Below are 20,640 nucleotides of genomic sequence, written 5' to 3'. Positions count from 1 at the left end.
ATTTTGTTATAATATTTTTTTTTAAAATATAATATCTTTATTATGAACAAGTTCCTTTTTTAAATTTTGCATTTGTAACTGTTAGTGTTTATATAATGTAATGTATTAAATTATTAATTGTTTTATTTATTATAAAATATATACTCATTGCTTATACTGTATATTAATTAAATAAAGTTGTTTTTGTAATTTAAATATACTTTATATTCAATTCGTGATAATTTATTTAAATATTTTGTTTATCAACAAAAATCTGCAAAAATATTAAAAATCTTACTTTTCTTTATTAGTTATTTTGCATTATTGAAAACAACAAACAAAATACATGTATGTTTAACATTAGTTTTGTTTTTTCGTTTTCATTAATATTTATTGTTATTAACATTGAGATAATTGAAAATCGTCTCATATTATTTAAATGTTTTTATTTCATTAATATTTTTTTTGAAAAATTATTTAAATCAGTAGCCGACACACATTTGCTAAATTGTATACTAAACACAAACAATAAAAAAAGTCTTTTTATTATTAAAGATTAGATCAAAAAATGAGAGGAAAATTACAGTAAATTCAATGATAATTCCTGTTTATTGAGTTTAAACTACATTACAATATAAAGTAAAGATTTATTTCAGCGTATCTTTTATATGTTAATGTTATACTATACTGTATTGTTATAGTACTCCGTATATTTCGTCATTATATAATATGTATTACATTTATAATACACGTTTTAAATATTATTTTAATGCTTTAATAATATAAACAATATATCGGAGGCTCAACACAAACACATAAAAGAAAAAAAGTTTATCAATCATTCATATGGTATATCTTATCTATTATCTAACCATAAAATAATGTTTAATATGTGGTCTCATCCAAACAAAATAAAAATAATTATGATATTTGATAAACAAATATCTAATGCACGTAATGTTCTCACTCTTCACTATTATATAAGCATAAAGTAATGCTTGAAATATAACAATACAATACTAAATATAGTGTTTATTAATAATAGTTTAATTGTAACAGTAATTGTATGACTGCTGATAACAAAATATTTCTATATAGTTGAACATTTGGAGCAAAATTTTTATTGTTAAATGTATTATAATAATGGATAGAAACTAATTTACATAAAAGAGTTGTTTTAATTAAAAATACGATTAAATTCTGTGTTAATAGGATATTATTTAAATAGACCTCAATTATTATATATTATTATTATAACATAATAATAATAATTATTATTATTATTATTTTGCTGAAAATTATGTATTTTTATGAAGTCTTATTGAAAATAATAGAAATTAACAAAAACTAAAATTGAAACATTTGTTGTAATAGTTAGCTTTGAATGACTTTGGGTTTTTTAATATATAAATTATTATAGTATAATATATAATAAGTTTTATGACACTATTTTCTTATAAATGTAAAAATAAGATATTTTGATGTATACGTACAGTATAACTTTACAGTAAGATTAAAATTATCACAATAAGCACTCAACTTAAGTTAAATAACTGCATATCTAATCACATTGTTATAACTTTTAAGGATATCATTTAATGAACAACTAATGATGTGATATATACTGTATAAACGTATAATAAATTATATAAAAATTTTTAAATTGTTTTGACATAACTGTCCTGATATTTGGTGCACCCCTGAGTCCAGAGTGCAATTAGAGTGCAAATATAAATGTAATATTTAAAAAATATAGATTATATAGTGTTTTAAAAATATGCTATTACTATATTATACATACGGTATATATATATATATATATATATATAGTATTATATGAATTATTATTGACTATTAAATATGTTTGTTCATTGTTTTATAATTTGATTTATAAGCATTTCTAAACTAAATATTACCTATTGATATAAAGTATAACTATGTTGAAGACCTATTTGGTGAACATAGGTATGCCTATCAATAACAGAGCCAAGCAGTAGACGCCGGCAGAGATGGTATGTGTTGTCTGTGTTGTTGTTTGACTGGTGAGAGTCGGCTAATACTTCGCGGATGAAGAAAACGTGACAACCGTTTAGTGATAAAGTCGTTTCATATTATATACCCAATGTTTATAGCAATAATCATGTGAAATGTTGCCATTAAACCAAACAAATGGATTTTTCTATTAAAAAATTGATATAAACATAAAGTGAAAGTAACCCATACTAAAGGAAACTGGTATTTGAGGTAATGGCAGAAATTTAATTATAAATATTTCAATACATTTCCAATTCCTAAATAGGCATACATTTCCCTCTCTGGTGTAATGTCTGTGAAACAATGTGAAGGACTTTTGCAGCAAATCCAAGGACTCGACTACTAATGAGGAGTCAATTTCTAACTGATTTTTTTGCATACAAATTGTTACTGACGTCGATATTCAATGTCTGACTGATTAACAAAACGACTGATCACTTATTTTGTATAACATATGTATTGAATTTATTTTCTTGGTTTAACTAATTAACTGATTGTTTTAATCAATTGTGTGATATGTATATAACAGAAAATAGTATCCCATAAAATGGGAATAAATTAAGTTACGACTATTATGAAATATAATTGTTGTCCAGGTTTTCGTTAACTTATAAAATATATAATATAGTGTGATATGCAAAGTGTGATATAATTTTATTTACTAAATAATGTCCGTAATATCAGTTGGCAAATGTATGACAAGTAGATTGCAATTAGCGGTCAATCGACACAATATATGGTGCAAAACATTGAAACAATTGGATGAAAGCAATCATCACAAACTGACATTCAGGTCATACCATAATTACGGTGACAACAGTAATACCAGTAATACTAGTGATGACAATCACAGCACCGGCAGATCAGCCAAAAAACAAAGACCTGACTCATCGCGTGAGTTGTCATTATTATTATATTATTAAATATTTATTTATTATTCAAATAAGCCATAACTACCTGTTTGTTTGATTCAAGTTATCTCCAACTCATACCTCCCCCAAAGTCAATTAGATCCGTCTATGGGATGCCAAACCTATCTATTAATTTGATTTTATGTTTATTTTACACACTTTATTTGACAACTACTGTAATCTTTAAGAAAAAAAACAATTTTCTCAGACAAACAAACATCAGATTCTCTGTCTTCACTCTCTTTGTATGTCTTAAGTAGTCCTTAAGTGTAACTTAGGTTTAATCTGTGAGAGAATACATCTCAGGTCTCTCTCACTCACTTTCTATCCCTGTCCTCTCTATCTCTATACTTATATTATGTAATGTTTATACCATTTAGCAGAAATGTGTGGGAATTATTAGACTAGTTTTTTAAAGTTTTATATTTAATGATAAACTATTCACTCATTCACTCTCTACTGATTTTTATTAATAAGTGTTTTATACGAATGTTTAGTGTAGTGTATTGTCTCACTGAATGAGTGCCAAAATTGTGGGAAATTACTAATCGTGTGTAACATTGAATTCACTTTTCACATGTTTGGATGACTTGAGTCTCATTTTCTCATCACTTTATAGTTTATTCATATTTTTATGAATTTTTTATTATTATAAAAGAGAGAAACAAAAATATTGTTAATTTAATTATGAAATAACTCTTTTTGTTTTACATTTTGCAATTAAACTTTTATCAAAAACAATTTATTTTTACTTTTTATGTCTCATTATGTAATACAATGTTAATAACCATATCGTATACAAAAATCATTTTTATAATTATATAATTTAAAAAGTAAATTAAATCTCATTTTTTTATTCAACTAGAAATTAAAATGTTTTCTTTAAAAATTTCTCATATATTGTTTCAAATAATTATATCTCTGTTTATAACAAGTAAATCATAGACATCTCTCTGACCCAAAAAAAGTTATTTTTATATTTATACTAATTTAATTATATAATATAATATTTAAAATTTATTTATATTTAGTTATTGTATTAATTTATCTAAATAATTAATTTTTATCTTATAATGTAATATATTGTATATTTGTAAATTTATAACTAAATAAAATATTTTAATAGATTAAAAAAACATTTAAAAGATTAAAAATAATAATCGTATTTAATTTGATTATAAACTTTATTTTGAATTATGCTGAATTGCATAATTCAAACAATTATTTAATTTTAAATTTATCTTTTATTAAAAACTAAATTTAAATAGATATGATTTAATAAATTAATTAAATTATTATTAGAAAAACTATAAATACTTTGCTAGTTTTGTTTTAAATATATTGCATTATTTTCCTATAATGTATTTTTTAATAAAGTAACAAAATAAACTTATAAAAGCAATAAAATTATTATAATGTTATTGTTTCAATAATTGGATTAACTGATAATTTAAACATTAAATATAAATCTATTTTTAGTAAATAAATTTTTTATTTGTATTAAAATTATTAGGTTCTGAGCACTGGTATACCGATTATCCCATATCACTGATAGGCAAACGCCAGTCACCCATTAATATTCAAACAAACAAATGTCTGCTAAATAATAGAGATCTTGAGTTAAAGCCATTAATTATTAAATATCCAAAAGAGTTGACTGATTTGGTCCTAAAGAATCCAAGAGATGACAAATTCTTCGGTTGGAGAGTTGATGTCTTCAATGAAAATGATATTTCAAGTATATATTCAAATGTTTTACAATAAGTGCTTAATTGTATAATTATTGTAATAATTAATACCTGATATAATATTATTACTATATAACTATATAATATTAATTGATTTTGACATATTTGACTTAATTCACTTCTAATTAATTATAAACATTTAAAAACAGTTTTTTGTCTATTTTAATAAACTTTTGTTTTCGTAATAAATTAAATAACTTTAATTAATTAATATATTGTAATTTATTTATATTGAAATGAAAATAGGATTAATTGATTTCTTAACGCTTAACTTAATAGTACAAATAAAATAAAATAATTGTATTATTTGACATTAATTAAGCAATTAATTTTATTTCTGTGACAATTAGTTTTATAAAAGAATTTTATTATATGAAAATAATTTTTTAAATAAAATAGTTGTTTAAAAATAGGGAAACATTATGTTATTAACTAATTATTATTTATTTGATGACAACTAGCACTAAGTGGTGGACCACTTGATCACAACTACCGTTTGGCACAATTTCACTGTCATTGGGGAAAGTCATGCAACTGTGGCTCTGAACACACCATTGATGACAAACAATACTCGGCTGAAGTAAGTCTTTACTAGACTTAGTTTTGGTCTTTAATTTTGACGGCGTTTTTGTTTTAATAACAATACATTTAGTGATTAATAAATCTAAAGTTTGTTTGTTTCCTTCATTGATCACTAACTAAAGTAAAATAAATCTCAATTAATAGTTTTTAAAATAAACATTTTTTATTTTAATTGTATAACACAAATTTATAAACTATAAAATTTTTATTATTAGTAAACTTTTAAGTCTAATAAATATAATATCAATAGATATTTTAAGTTGAATACATGAAAACATATAAAAAGAAATATGAAAAAACAAAATATACTCATAAAACATATATAAATTAATTTATAATTTTTAATAACATTATTATGAAAATATAATTATAAAAAAATCAAATACCGGGTAATTAACTAATAATTTCTATAATTATTAAAAACAGTTGCATTTTGTCTTCTGGAACACCGATTTATATACCAGTCCTCAGGAGGCACTCCATTCACCACATGGTCTGTCAGTTTTAGCCGTATTTCTTGAATCTTGTGATAAACCAAATGAAGAGATGTCAAAATTGACTCAACTTATGCCACAAATTACATATAAGGGTCAGAAGATTGTCGTCAAAGAAGCCATTAATATCTCAAATCTGTTGCCAACTGAGCGCTCGTATTGGACTTACAGCGGGTCTCTGACAACACCACCTCTTTGGGAAACAGTTGAGTGGATTGTCTTCAAACATCCGATCCGTTGTACTCAACAACAGGTAATTCAAAAGTTTTAAAACTAATAAAACAATTATTTAAATATTAACTAATAATAATTGTATAATTGAATAGATCGATACATTTCGACAATTGTCTTATTATTCATTATCTGATGGACAGTCATATGAAGCTAATGGTTATGAATGCAATATTAACGACAATTATCGGACACAACAACCACTAAATGATCGGACAGTTATTTTTGTTAATAAAAGCAAATCAATTAACTAATTAAAAAAACATTAAAAACATTAAAAAAATGTTAAATCAATTTAATAAAATACTATTAAATAAAATGTAATTAAATAAATATATGTATAATAAAATACAATACAATTATTACCATGGATAAATTATTAATATAATATTCATACAGTATAAATGTCTATAAATAGAAAGATTATATTTGATTATGATTGTTCATGTATGACCATGGTCATTTTTAAATTGTAATAGTATTGACAAATTTTAAACTAAAACAAACAATTAATTAATGTTTTTTACTTAAAAGATAATTTGAAAAACATTTAATAATAATAATTGTGTCAAACAATTGATATAATCGATGACCACATTAAAAGTCAATCACTTATCGATTAATTATTTTTAATTAAAATTTTAAACATTAGTTTAGATAAACATTTTTGACGTTATTTTTGTTTAAATGTTTGCATATTATTATTATTACAGACATTAAAGTGATAATTGCGTCAAACAATTGATTGATTGATACCATCGATGGCAACATTTAACTCAAGTCATCACCAGTCAGGAGGTGTTGTCCTCTTTGCCGGTGAACTCATACTTCTGTACGTCGATAAAGTGGACATTCAGTTTGATAACAAGTCATTGAATGTAAGTAATGTCACCATTAATTGGATCCAATAAGACATGAATTAAATGATTTATTAATGAATTGATGTGAATATCTTCAGTCCGTCGGTCGACTCTATCTAACGACTCATCGGATTGTTTTCACGAGTGGTTCTAATAATCAAAATATGCGGTCATTTTCGGCTCCATTTTACGCCATATATGACCTGTCACTCGAACAGCCGGTATTTGGCGCTAATTATATTAAAGGAAAGGTCAGACCCGAGTCACAGATCGATGGCCAGAATGGTGTGACGTTTAAGCTTCACTTCAAACACGGCGGTGCCATTGAGTTCGGTCAGGCTATGGATTCAGCGGCCAAACAGGCCTCGAGTGTGGCCCAAAACATGCACTTCCAGCCGCCGCCGCCATACACGACCACTGCTGGACAATACTATGAGGTTTTGTTTAGACTTTTATTTAATAATTTAAATGATATTTTGAGTGCAATTTCTGTCATTTTATTTATAATTAATTGTATTTCATGTGATGATAGGCACCGCCGTCTGTCTATCAACCGGCCTATAACTGTGGCTTTGCTTTACCGACTCAAGTATTTTCGACACCACCTCCGGCTGGTTTTATATACACAATGGAAGCGCCGCCACCCTATCCTGGACTCAATACAGCCCCACAACAGTGCCCGGCATATAATCAAATGGCGTTTCCCGCTTATGGACAGACACTGGCCGGTGATCCGTATCAAGTGTACCAAAATGGCAATGCATCGGCTTCGGCGCCACCATTGGCTCCACAACCGGCCGGTTTTGCGTTTGGCAATGAAAGGCCACCAACTTATGATGAGGCCATTAAAAAACATCAATAATTGACTACTAATTGCAGTTTTTTATTTTATTTTAACTTTTTGAGTTTCAAAACTCGGCACTGATTTTTAAAAATTATTATTACCGATAATTTGATATTTTTATATATTATAATATATGAATATTTTGATTATCTCATATTAAAGTGTTTAGTGTATTAATTGTATTCAATTAACAGTCTATTTGCCGGCAATTATTTGAATAATATGCATATAATGTTTGAAATATATAAATACAATATTATTGAATATAAACACTAATGTTATTTTTATACAAACTTTAAAAACTATTTGATTTACAATTATTTATTTTAATTTTCGGTAATATTATAATATAAATATAATAAATTTATATTTAATACTGTATAAACTTTATACTATAAAGTATATTACGATAATATTTACTATTTATTGTGTTATCTGATAAAACAAATTACATTTTCTTTAATTTGATAGAGTATTATATAATTTTTATATTTTCTATTGATGTAAAGTTTATATATTTGTGATTTAAACAATTAATTAATAAAATGTTATTACTTGTAATCCTTAATTTAATCTTTAATTACTAGAAGTATTAAATTTAATAATCTCTATAAAGATATTATCTGTTACTGACTTTTATTTATATTGTAGCGGAATAATAATAGATTATTTAAAACAATAGTTTTAAAACTGCATTTAATTATTATATGCTTATATAACTTATATGTTAAATGTTTTGACTACAGTTTATAATGTGTTAAATACATAGTATAACATGGGTTTAGTAGGTAAAATAGAATTTAAAGTTTAAAACAAAACAACTTTTATTAAATTAAATCCAAAAATAGGTAAAATAGAATTTAAAGTTTAAAACAAAACAACTTTTATTAAATTAAATCCAAAAATAGGTAAAATAGAATTTAAAGTTTAAAACAAAACAACTTTTATTAAATTAAATCCAAAAATAGGTAAAATAGAATTTAAAGTTTAAAACAAAACAACTTTTATTAAATTAAATCCAAAAATAGGTAAAATAGAATTTAAAGTTTAAAACAAAACAACTTTTATTAAATTAAATCCAAAAATAGGTAAAATAGAATTTAAAGTTTAAAACAAAACAACTTTTATTAAATTAAATCCAAAAATAGGTAAAATAGAATTTAAAGTTTAAAACAAAACAACTTTTATTAAATTAAATCCAAAAATAGGTAAAATAGAATTTAAAGTTTAAAACAAAACAACTTTTATTAAATTAAATCCAAAAATAGGTAAAATAGAATTTAAAGTTTAAAACAAAACAACTTTTATTAAATTAAATCCAAAAATAGGTAAAATAGAATTTAAAGTTTAAAACAAAACAACTTTTATTAAATTAAATCCAAAAATAGGTAAAATAGAATTTAAAGTTTAAAACAAAACAACTTTTATTAAATTAAATCCAAAAATAGGTAAAATAGAATTTAAAGTTTAAAACAAAACAACTTTTATTAAATTAAATCCAAAAATAGGTAAAATAGAATTTAAAGTTTAAAACAAAACAACTTTTATTAAATTAAATCCAAAAATAGGTAAAATAGAATTTAAAGTTTAAAACAAAACAACTTTTATTAAATTAAATCCAAAAATAGGTAAAATAGAATTTAAAGTTTAAAACAAAACAACTTTTATTAAATTAAATCCAAAAATAGGTAAAATAGAATTTAAAGTTTAAAACAAAACAACTTTTATTAAATTATATCCAAAAATAGGTAAAATAGAATTTAAAGTTTAAAACAAAACAACTTTTATTAAATTAAATCCAAAAATAGGTAAAATAGAATTTAAAATATAAAACAAAACAACTTTTATTAAATTAAATCCAAAAATAGGTAAAATAGAATTTAAAGTTTAAAACAAAACAACTTTTATTAAATTATATCCAAAAATAGGTAAAATAGAATTTAAAGTTTAAAACAAAACAACTTTTATTAAATTAAATCCAAAAATAGGTAAAATAGAATTTAAAACAAAACAACTTTTATTAAATTAAATCCAAAAATTAAAATATAAAACAAAACAACTTTTATTAAATTAAATCCAAAAATAGGTAAAATAGAATTTAAAGTTTAAAACAAAACAACTTTTATTAAATTATATCCAAAAATAGGTAAAATAGAATTTAAAGTTTAAAACAAAACAACTTTTATTAAATTAAAAAATAAAAATAGGTAAAATCGAATTTAAAATTTAAAACAAAACAACTTTTATTAAATTAAATCCAAAAATAGGTAAAATAGAATTTAAAGTTTAAAACAAAACAACTTTTATTAAATTAAAAAATAAAAATAGGTAAAATCGAATTTAAAATTTAAAACAAAACTTTTAATCGAATAAAATCGGCTGATAATCAATGTTAATTAATATTATTGATTATTGGCTAATTTTGGGTTTAAATATTCAAATGTAAAAATCAATAAATTTTTGCTAAATATGTAAAAGTGATAATTAATATTATTGGCTAATTTTGGGTTTAAAGTTTCAAATGTAAAAATTAATAAATATTTATTAAATATGTAAAAGTGATAATTAATATTATTGGCTAATTTTGGGTTTAAATATTCAAATGTAAAAATCAATAAATTTTTGCTAAATATGTAAAAGTGATAATTAATATTATTGGCTAATTTTGGGTTTAAATATTCAAATGTAAAAATCAATAAATTTTTGCTAAATATGTAAAAGTGATAATTAATATTATTGGCTAATTTTGGGTTTAAATATTCAAATGTAAAAATCAATAAATTTTTGTTAAATATGTAAAAGTGATAATTAATATTATTGGCTAATTTTGGGTTTAAATATTCAAATGTAAAAATCAATAAATTTTTGCTAAATATGTAAAAGTGATAATTAATATTATTGGCTAATTTTGGGTTTAAATATTCAAATGTAAAAATCAATAAATTTTTGCTAAATATGTAAAAGTGATAATTAATATTATTGGCTAATTTTGGGTTTAAATATTCAAAAATGTAAAAATCAATAAATTCAAATTTCAATAAATTTTTGCTAAATATGTAAAAGTGATAATTAATATTATTGGCTAATTTTGGGTTTAAATATTCAAATGTAAAAATCAATAAATTTTTGCTAAATATGTAAAAGTGATAATTAATATTATTGGCTAATTTTGGGTTTAAATATTCAAATGTAAAAATCAATAAATTTTTGTAAATATGTAAAAGTGATAATTAATATTATTGGCTAATTTTGGGTTTAAATATTCAAATGTAAAAATCAATAAATTTTTGCTAAATATGTAAAAGTGATAATTAATATTATTGGCTAATTTTGGGTTTAAATATTCAAATGTAAAAATCAATAAATTTTTGCTAAATATGTAAAAGTGATAATTAATATTATTGGCTAATTTTGGGTTTAAATATTCAAATGTAAAAATCAATAAATTTTTGCTAAATATGTAAAAGTGATAATTAATATTATTGGCTAATTTTGGGTTTAAATATTCAAATGTAAAAATCAATAAATTTTATTAAATATGTAAAAGTGATAATTAATATTATTGGCTAATTTTGGGTTTAAATATTCAAATGTAAAAATCAATAAATTTTTGCTAAATATGTAAAAGTGATAATTAATATTATTGGCTAATTTTGGGTTTAAATATTCAAATGTAAAAATCAATAAATTTTTGCTAAATATGTAAAAGTGATAATTAATATTATTGGCTAATTTTGGGTTTAAATTTCAAATGTAAAAATCAATAAATATTTATTAAATATGTAAAAGTGATAATTAATATTATTGGCTAATTTTGGGTTTAAATTTTCAAATGTAAAAATCAATAAATTTTTGCTAAATATGTAAAAGTGATAATTAATATTATTGGCTAATTTTGGGTTTAAATATTCAAATGTAAAAATCAATAAATTTTTGCTAAATATGTAAAAGTGATAATTAATATTATTGGCTAATTTTGGGTTTAAAGTTTCAAATGTAAAAATTAATAAATATTTATTAAATATGTAAAAGTGATAATTAATATTATTGGCTAATTTTGGGTTTAAATATTCAAATGTAAAAATCAATAAATTTTTGCTAAATATGTAAAAGTGATAATTAATATTATTGGCTAATTTTGGGTTTAAATTTCAAATGTAAAAATCAATAAATATTTATTAAATATGTAAAAGTGATAATTAATATTATTGGCTAATTTTGGGTTTAAATATTCAAATGTAAAAATCAATAAATTTTTATTAAATATGTAAAAGTGATAATTAATATTATTGGCTAATTTTGGGTTTAAATTTTCAAATYTAAAAATCAATAAATTTTTGTTAAATATGTAAAAGTGATAATTAATATTATTGGCTAATTTTGGGTTTAAATATTCAAATGTAAAAATCAATAAATTTTTGCTAAATATGTAAAAGTGATAATTAATATTATTGGCTAATTTTGGGTTTAAATTTTCAAAAATTAAAATCAATAAATTTTTGTTAAATATGTAAAAGTGATAATTAATATTATTGGCTAATTTTGGGTTTAAATATTCAAATGTAAAAATCAATAAATTTTTGCTAAATATGTAAAAGTGATAATTAATATTATTGGCTAATTTTGGGTTTAAATTTTCAAAAATTAAAATCAATAAATTTTTGTTAAATATGTAAAAGTGATAATTAATATTATTGGCTAATTTTGGGTTTAAAGTTTCAAATGTAAAAATTAATAAATATTTATTAAATATGTAAAAGTGATAATTAATATTATTGGCTAATTTTGGGTTTAAATATTCAAATGTAAAAATCAATAAATTTTTGCTAAATATGTAAAAGTGATAATTAATATTATTGGCTAATTTTGGGTTTAAATATTCAAATGTAAAAATCAATAAATTTTTGCTAAATATGTAAAAGTGATAATTAATATTATTGGCTAATTTTGGGTTTAAATATTCAAATGTAAAAATCAATAAATATTTATTAAATATGTAAAAGTGATAATTAATATTATTGGCTAATTTTGGGTTTAAATATTCAAATGTAAAAATCAATAAATTTTTGCTAAATATGTAAAAGTGATAATTAATATTATTGGCTAATTTTGGGTTTAAATATTCAAATGTAAAAATCAATAAATTTTTGCTAAATATGTAAAAGTGATAATTAATATTATTGGCTAATTTTGGGTTTAAAGTTTCAAATGTAAAAATTAATAAATATTTATTAAATATGTAAAAGTGATAATTAATATTATTGGCTAATTTTGGGTTTAAATTTTCAAAAATTAAAATCAATAAATTTTTGCTAAATATGTAAAAGTGATAATTAATATTATTGGCTAATTTTGGGTTTAAATATTCAAATGTAAAAATCAATAAATTTTTGCTAAATATGTAAAAGTGATAATTAATATTATTGGCTAATTTTGGGTTTAAAGTTTCAAATGTAAAAATTAATAAATATTTATTAAATATGTAAAAGTGATAATTAATATTATTGGCTAATTTTGGGTTTAAATATTCAAATGTAAAAATCAATAAATTTTTGCTAAATATGTAAAAGTGATAATTAATATTATTGGCTAATTTTGGGTTTAAAGTTTCAAATGTAAAAATTAATAAATATTTATTAAATATGTAAAAGTGATAATTAATATTATTGGCTAATTTTGGGTTTAAATATTCAAATGTAAAAATCAATAAATTTTTATTAAATATGTAAAAGTGATAATTAATATTATTGGCTAATTTTGGGTTTAAATATTCAAATGTAAAAATAATAAATTTTTGTAAATATGTAAAAGTGATAATTAATATTATTGGCTAATTTTGGGTTTAAATATTCAAATGTAAAAATCAATAAATTTTTGCTAAATATGTAAAAGTGATAATTAATATTATTGGCTAATTTTGGGTTTAAATATTCAAATGTAAAAATCAATAAATTTTTGCTAAATATGTAAAAGTGATAATTAATATTATTGGCTAATTTTGGGTTTAAATTTTCAAATGTAAAAATCAATAAATTTTTGTTAAATATGTAAAAGTGATAATTAATATTATTGGCTAATTTTGGGTTTAAATATTCAAATGTAAAAATCAATAAATTTTTGCTAAATATGTAAAAGTGATAATTAATATTATTGGCTAATTTTGGGTTTAAATATTCAAATGTAAAAATCAATAAATTTTTGCTAAATATGTAAAAGTGATAATTAATATTATTGGCTAATTTTGGGTTTAAATTTTCAAATGTAAAAATTAAAATCAATAAATTTTTGCTAAATATGTAAAAGTGATAATTAATATTATTGGCTAATTTTGGGTTTAAATTTCAAATGTAAAAATCAATAAATTTTTATTAAATATGTAAAAGTGATAATTAATATTATTGGCTAATTTTGGGTTTAAATTTCAAATGTAAAAATAATAAATTTTATTAAATATGTAAAAGTGATAATTAATATTATTGGCTAATTTTGGGTTTAAATATTCAAATGTAAAAATCAATAAATTTTTGCTAAATATGTAAAAGTGATAATTAATATTATTGGCTAATTTTGGGTTTAAATATTCAAATGTAAAAATCAATAAATTTTTGCTAAATATGTAAAAGTGATAATTAATATTATTGGCTAATTTTGGGTTTAAATATTCAAATGTAAAAATCAATAAATTTTTGCTAAATATGTAAAAGTGATAATTAATATTATTGGCTAATTTTGGGTTTAAATATTCAAATGTAAAAATCAATAAATATTTATTAAATATGTAAAAGTGATAATTAATATTATTGGCTAATTTTGGGTTTAAATATTCAAATGTAAAAATCAATAAATTTTTGCTAAATATGTAAAAGTGATAATTAATATTATTGGCTAATTTTGGGTTTAAATATTCAAATGTAAAAATCAATAAATTTTTGCTAAATATGTAAAAGTGATAATTAATATTATTGGCTAATTTTGGGTTTAAATTTCAAATGTAAAAATCAATAAATTTTATTAAATATGTAAAAGTGATAATTAATATTATTGGCTAATTTTGGGTTTAAATATTCAAATGTAAAAATCAATAAATTTTTGCTAAATATGTAAAAGTGATAATTAATATTATTGGCTAATTTTGGGTTTAAATATTCAAATGTAAAAATCAATAAATTTTTGCTAAATATGTAAAAGTGATAATTAATATTATTGGCTAATTTTGGGTTTAAAGTTTCAAATGTAAAAATTAATAAATATTTATTAAATATGTAAAAGTGATAATTAATATTATTGGCTAATTTTGGGTTTAAATATTCAAATGTAAAAATCAATAAATTTTTGCTAAATATGTAAAAGTGATAATTAATATTATTGGCTAATTTTGGGTTTAAATTTCAAATGTAAAAATCAATAAATTTTTGTTAAATATGTAAAAGTGATAATTAATATTATTGGCTAATTTTGGGTTTAAATTTCAAATGTAAAAATCAATAAATTTTTGCTAAATATGTAAAAGTGATAATTAATATTATTGGCTAATTTTGGGTTTAAATATTCAAATGTAAAAATCAATAAATTTTTGCTAAATATGTAAAAGTGATAATTAATATTATTGGCTAATTTTGGGTTTAAATATTCAAATGTAAAAATCAATAAATTTTTGCTAAATATGTAAAAGTGATAATTAATATTATTGGCTAATTTTGGGTTTAAATTTCAAATGTAAAAATCAATAAATATTTATTAAATATGTAAAAGTGATAATTAATATTATTGGCTAATTTTGGGTTTAAATATTCAAATGTAAAAATCAATAAATTTTTGCTAAATATGTAAAAGTGATAATTAATATTATTGGCTAATTTTGGGTTTAAATTTCAAATGTAAAAATCAATAAATTTTTGCTAAATATGTAAAAGTGATAATTAATATTATTGGCTAATTTTGGGTTTAAATTTCAAATGTAAAAATCAATAAATTTTTTAAATATGTAAAAGTGATAATTAATATTATTGGCTAATTTTGGGTTTAAATATTCAAATGTAAAAATCAATAAATTTTTGCTAAATATGTAAAAGTGATAATTAATATTATTGGCTAATTTTGGGTTTAAATATTCAAATGTAAAAATCAATAAATTTTTGCTAAATATGTAAAAGTGATAATTAATATTATTGGCTAATTTTGGGTTTAAATATTCAAATGTAAAAATCAATAAATTTTTGCTAAATATGTAAAAGTGATAATTAATATTATTGGCTAATTTTGGGTTTAAATATTCAAATGTAAAAATCAATAAATTTTTGCTAAATATGTAAAATGTAATTAATATTATTGATAATTAATATTATTAAATTTTTGGCTAATTTTGGGTTTAAATTTCAAATGTAAAAATCAATAAATTTTTGCTAAATATGTAAAAGTGATAATTAATATTATTGGCTAATTTTGGGTTTAAATATTCAAATGTAAAAATCAATAAATTTTTGCTAAATATGTAAAAGTGATAATTAATATTATTGGCTAATTTTGGGTTTAAAGTTTCAAATGTAAAAATSAATAAATTTTATGTTAAATATGTAAAAGTGATAATTAATATTATTGGCTAATTTTGGGTTTAAATATTCAAATGTAAAAATCAATAAATTTTTGCTAAATATGTAAAAGTGATAATTAATATTATTGGCTAATTTTGGGTTTAAATTTTCAAAAATTAAAATCAATAAATTTTTGTTAAATATGTAAAAGTGATAATTAATATTATTGGCTAATTTTGGGTTTAAATATTCAAATGTAAAAATCAATAAATTTTTGCTAAATATGTAAAAGTGATAATTAATATTATTGGCTAATTTTGGGTTTAAATATTCAAATGTAAAAATCAATAAATTTTTGCTAAATATGTAAAAGTGATAATTAATATTATTGGCTAATTTTGGGTTTAAATTTTCAAAAATTAAAATCAATAAATTTTTGTTAAATATGTAAAAGTGATAATTAATATTATTGGCTAATTTTGGGTTTAAAGTTTCAAATGTAAAAATTAATAAATATTTATTAAATATGTAAAAGTGATAATTAATATTATTGGCTAATTTTGGGTTTAAATATTCAAATGTAAAAATCAATAAATTTTTGCTAAATATGTAAAAGTGATAATTAATATTATTGGCTAATTTTGGGTTTAAATATTCAAATGTAAAAATCAATAAATTTTTGCTAAATATGTAAAAGTGATAATTAATATTATTGGCTAATTTTGGGTTTAAATATTCAAATGTAAAAATCAATAAATTTTTGCTAAATATGTAAAAGTGATAATTAATATTATTGGCTAATTTTGGGTTTAAATTTTCAAAATATTAAAAATCAATAAATTTTTGCTAAATATGTAAAAGTGATAATTAATATTATTGGCTAATTTTGGGTTTAAATATTCAAATGTAAAAATCAATAAATTTTTGCTAAATATGTAAAAGTGATAATTAATATTATTGGCTAATTTTGGGTTTAAATTTTCAAAAATKTAAAAATCAATAAATTTTTGTTAAATATGTAAAAGTGATAATTAATATTATTGGCTAATTTTGGGTTTAAATATTCAAATGTAAAAATCAATAAATTTTTGCTAAATATGTAAAAGTGATAATTAATATTATTGGCTAATTTTGGGTTTAAAGTTTCAAATGTAAAAATTAATAAATATTTATTAAATATGTAAAAGTGATAATTAATATTATTGGCTAGTTTTGGGTTTAAATTTTCAAAAATTAAAATCAATAAATTTTTGCTAAATATGTAAGTGATAATTAATATTATTGGCTAATTTTGGGTTTAAATATTCAAATGTAAAAATCAATAAATTTTTGCTAAATATGTAAAAGTGATAATTAATATTATTGGCTAATTTTGGGTTTAAATATTCAAATGTAAAAATCAATAAATTTTTGCTAAATATGTAAAAGTGATAATTAATATTATTGGCTAATTTTGGGTTTAAATATTCAAATGTAAAAATCAATAAATTTTTGCTAAATATGTAAAAGTGATAATTAATATTATTGGCTAATTTTGGGTTTAAATTTTCAAAAATTAAAATCAATAAATTTTTGCTAAATATGTAAAAGTGATAATTAATATTATTGGCTAATTTTGGGTTTAAATATTCAAATGTAAAAATCAATAAATTTTTGCTAAATATGTAAAAGTGATAATTAATATTATTGGCTAATTTTGGGTTTAAATATTCAAATTAAAAATCAATAAATTTTTGCTAAATATGTAAAAGTGATAATTAATATTATTGGCTAATTTTGGGTTTAAATTTCAAATGTAAAAATGATAATTAATATTATTGGCAATAAATTTTTGTTAAATATGTAAAAGTGATAATTAATATTATTGGCTAATTTTGGGTTTAAATATTCAAATGTAAAAATCAATAAATTTTTGCTAAATATGTAAAAGTGATAATTAATATTATTGGCTAATTTTGGGTTTAAATATTCAAATGTAAAAATCAATAAATTTTTGCTAAATATGTAAAAGTGATAATTAATATTATTGGCTAATTTTGGGTTTAAAGTTTCAAATGTAAAAATTAATAAATATTTATTAAATATGTAAAAGTGATAATTAATATTATTGGCTAGTTTTGGGTTTAAATTTTCAAAAATTAAAATCAATAAATTTTTGCTAAATATGTAAAAGTGATAATTAATATTATTGGCTAATTTTGGGTTTAAATTTTCAAAAATTAAAATCAATAAATTTTTGTTAAATATGTAAAAGTGATAATTAATATTATTGGCTAGTTTTGGGTTTAAATTTTCAAAAATTAAAATCAATAAATTTTTGTTAAATATGTAAAAGTGATAATTAATATTATTGGCTAATTTTGGGTTTAAATATTCAAATGTAAAAATCAATAAATTTTTGCTAAATATGTAAAAATGATAATTAATATTATTGGCTAATTTTGGGTTTAAATATTCAAATGTAAAAATCAATAAATTTTTGCTAAATGTGTAAAAGTGATAATTAATATTATTGGCTAATTTTGGGTTTAAAGTTTCAAATGTAAAAATTAATAAATATTTATTATATATGTAAAAGTGATAATTAATATTATTGGCTAGTTTTGGGTTTAAATTTTCAAAAATTAAAATCAATAAATTTTTGCTAAATATGTAAAAGTGATAATTAATATTATTGGCTAATTTTGGGTTTAAATATTCAAATGTAAAAATYAATAAATATTTATTAAATATGTAAAAGTGATAATTAATATTATTGGCTAATTTTGGGTTTAAATTTTCAAAAATTAAAATCAATAAATTTTTGCTAAATATGTAAAAGTGATAATTAATATTATTGGCTAATTTTGGGTTTAAATATTCAAATGTAAAAATCAATAAATTTTTGCTAAATATGTAAAAGTGATAATTAATATTATTGGCTAATTTTGGGTTTAAATATTCAAATGTAAAAATCAATAAATTTTTGRTAAATATGTAAAAGTGATAATTAATATTATTGGCTARTTTTGGGTTTAAATTTTCAAAAATTAAAATCAATAAATTTTTGTTAAATATGTAAAAGTGATAATTAATATTATTGGCTAATTTTGGGTTTAAATATTCAAATGTAAAAATCAATAAATTTTTGCTAAATATGTAAAAGTGATAATTAATATTATTGGCTAATTTTGGGTTTAAATATTCAAATGTAAAAATCAATAAATTTTTGTTAAATATGTAAAAGTGATAATTAATATTATTGGCTAATTTTGGGTTTAAATTTTCAAAAATTAAAAATCAATAAATTTTTGTTATATATGTAAAAGTGATAATTAATATTATTGGCTAATTTTGGGTTTAAATATTCAAATGTAAAAATCAATAAATTTTTGCTAAATATGTAAAAATGATAATTAATATTATTGGCTAATTTTGGGTTTAAATATTCAAATGTAAAAATCAATAAATTTTTGCTAAATGTGTAAAAGTGATAATTAATATTATTGGCTAATTTTGGGTTTAAAGTTTCAAATGTAAAAATTAATAAATATTTATTATATATGTAAAAGTGATAATTAATATTATTGGCTAGTTTTGGGTTTAAATTTTCAAAAATTAAAATCAATAAATTTTTGCTAAATATGTAAAAGTGATAATTAATATTATTGGCTAATTTTGGGTTTAAATTTTCAAAAATTAAAATCAATAAATTTTTGTTAAATATGTAATATGTAATGTATGTATAAATTTTTTAAGTTATCTAACCTCACGGAACTGTATGTGTTATGTTGTATAGTTTTTTATATACATCACACTCCTACCTCTCTCTAAAACCTACCGGTTCTCTATAAACAAAATTTTCTATGAAATTGCTTTAAATTTTATTTTATAATTTTTATTTAAAACTCATATTTATTGTGTATTGTATTAAATAATAGCTAAATAAAATACAATATAATTTTACTTATTATTAATAAATTTTATTAATCAAAACTAAAATTTTTATATATTAATAATCTAATGACTAATTTACTAAAAAGATATCCCATTTCTAATAAGCTATTATTTCCTTTATATAATTAATTTATAATAAATTAAATATAAAATTTTAAAAACAAATTACATTATAAAATAAATTAATAGAAAACAACAATAATAAATACAAAATCAATTGTGATATACAATACAATAGTATATAGTGTTTATAATTATTATCGGAGCACTAAAAATCATTTTGAAAACAATATACCGGTATTTGTTTACATTTTATCGGGATTTAGTCTTTTCGTATAATAGACGATACAAATAATTTGTAATGTTTTATCATATAATAAATGATTTATAATTAAGTATTATTATTAACTTTATAGCATCCAATAATTTAACTTAAATATAACATAACTCACAAAAATTATATAATGATGCTTTATAATAAAAATAGTTA

At 19.7% G+C, this 20,640-nt stretch overlaps 2 protein-coding genes across 2 annotated transcripts; both read left to right on the top strand.

Moving 5' to 3' along the window:
• Window positions 1-1,989: 1,989 nt before the first annotated feature.
• Window positions 1,990-6,233, top strand: LOC128957982 (carbonic anhydrase 7-like). The gene is made up of 6 exons (XM_054303799.1): window positions 1,990-2,223; window positions 2,279-2,907; window positions 4,438-4,662; window positions 5,134-5,252; window positions 5,681-6,001; window positions 6,075-6,233. The coding sequence occupies exons 2-6, from the start codon at window positions 2,682-2,684 to the stop codon at window positions 6,231-6,233; spliced, it is 1,050 nt and encodes a 349-aa protein (XP_054159774.1). The 5' UTR covers window positions 1,990-2,223; window positions 2,279-2,681.
• A 433-nt stretch (window positions 6,234-6,666) lies between these two features.
• LOC128957432 (WW domain-binding protein 2-like) lies at window positions 6,667-7,903 on the top strand. Its single transcript, XM_054303195.1, has 3 exons — window positions 6,667-6,857; window positions 6,938-7,276; window positions 7,372-7,903. The coding sequence occupies exons 1-3, from the start codon at window positions 6,741-6,743 to the stop codon at window positions 7,699-7,701; spliced, it is 786 nt and encodes a 261-aa protein (XP_054159170.1). The 5' UTR covers window positions 6,667-6,740; the 3' UTR covers window positions 7,702-7,903.
• Window positions 7,904-20,640: the final 12,737 nt, after the last annotated feature.

The sequence above is a fragment of the Oppia nitens genome, unplaced genomic scaffold (genome assembly GCF_028296485.1).
Source record: "Oppia nitens isolate AA-2021 unplaced genomic scaffold, nextdenovo-longstitch-racon4-pilon3 scaffold13_pilon_pilon_pilon, whole genome shotgun sequence".
NCBI classification, from domain to species: domain Eukaryota; kingdom Metazoa; phylum Arthropoda; class Arachnida; order Sarcoptiformes; family Oppiidae; genus Oppia; species Oppia nitens.
This window is presented reverse-complemented; position numbering and strand designations above follow the sequence as displayed.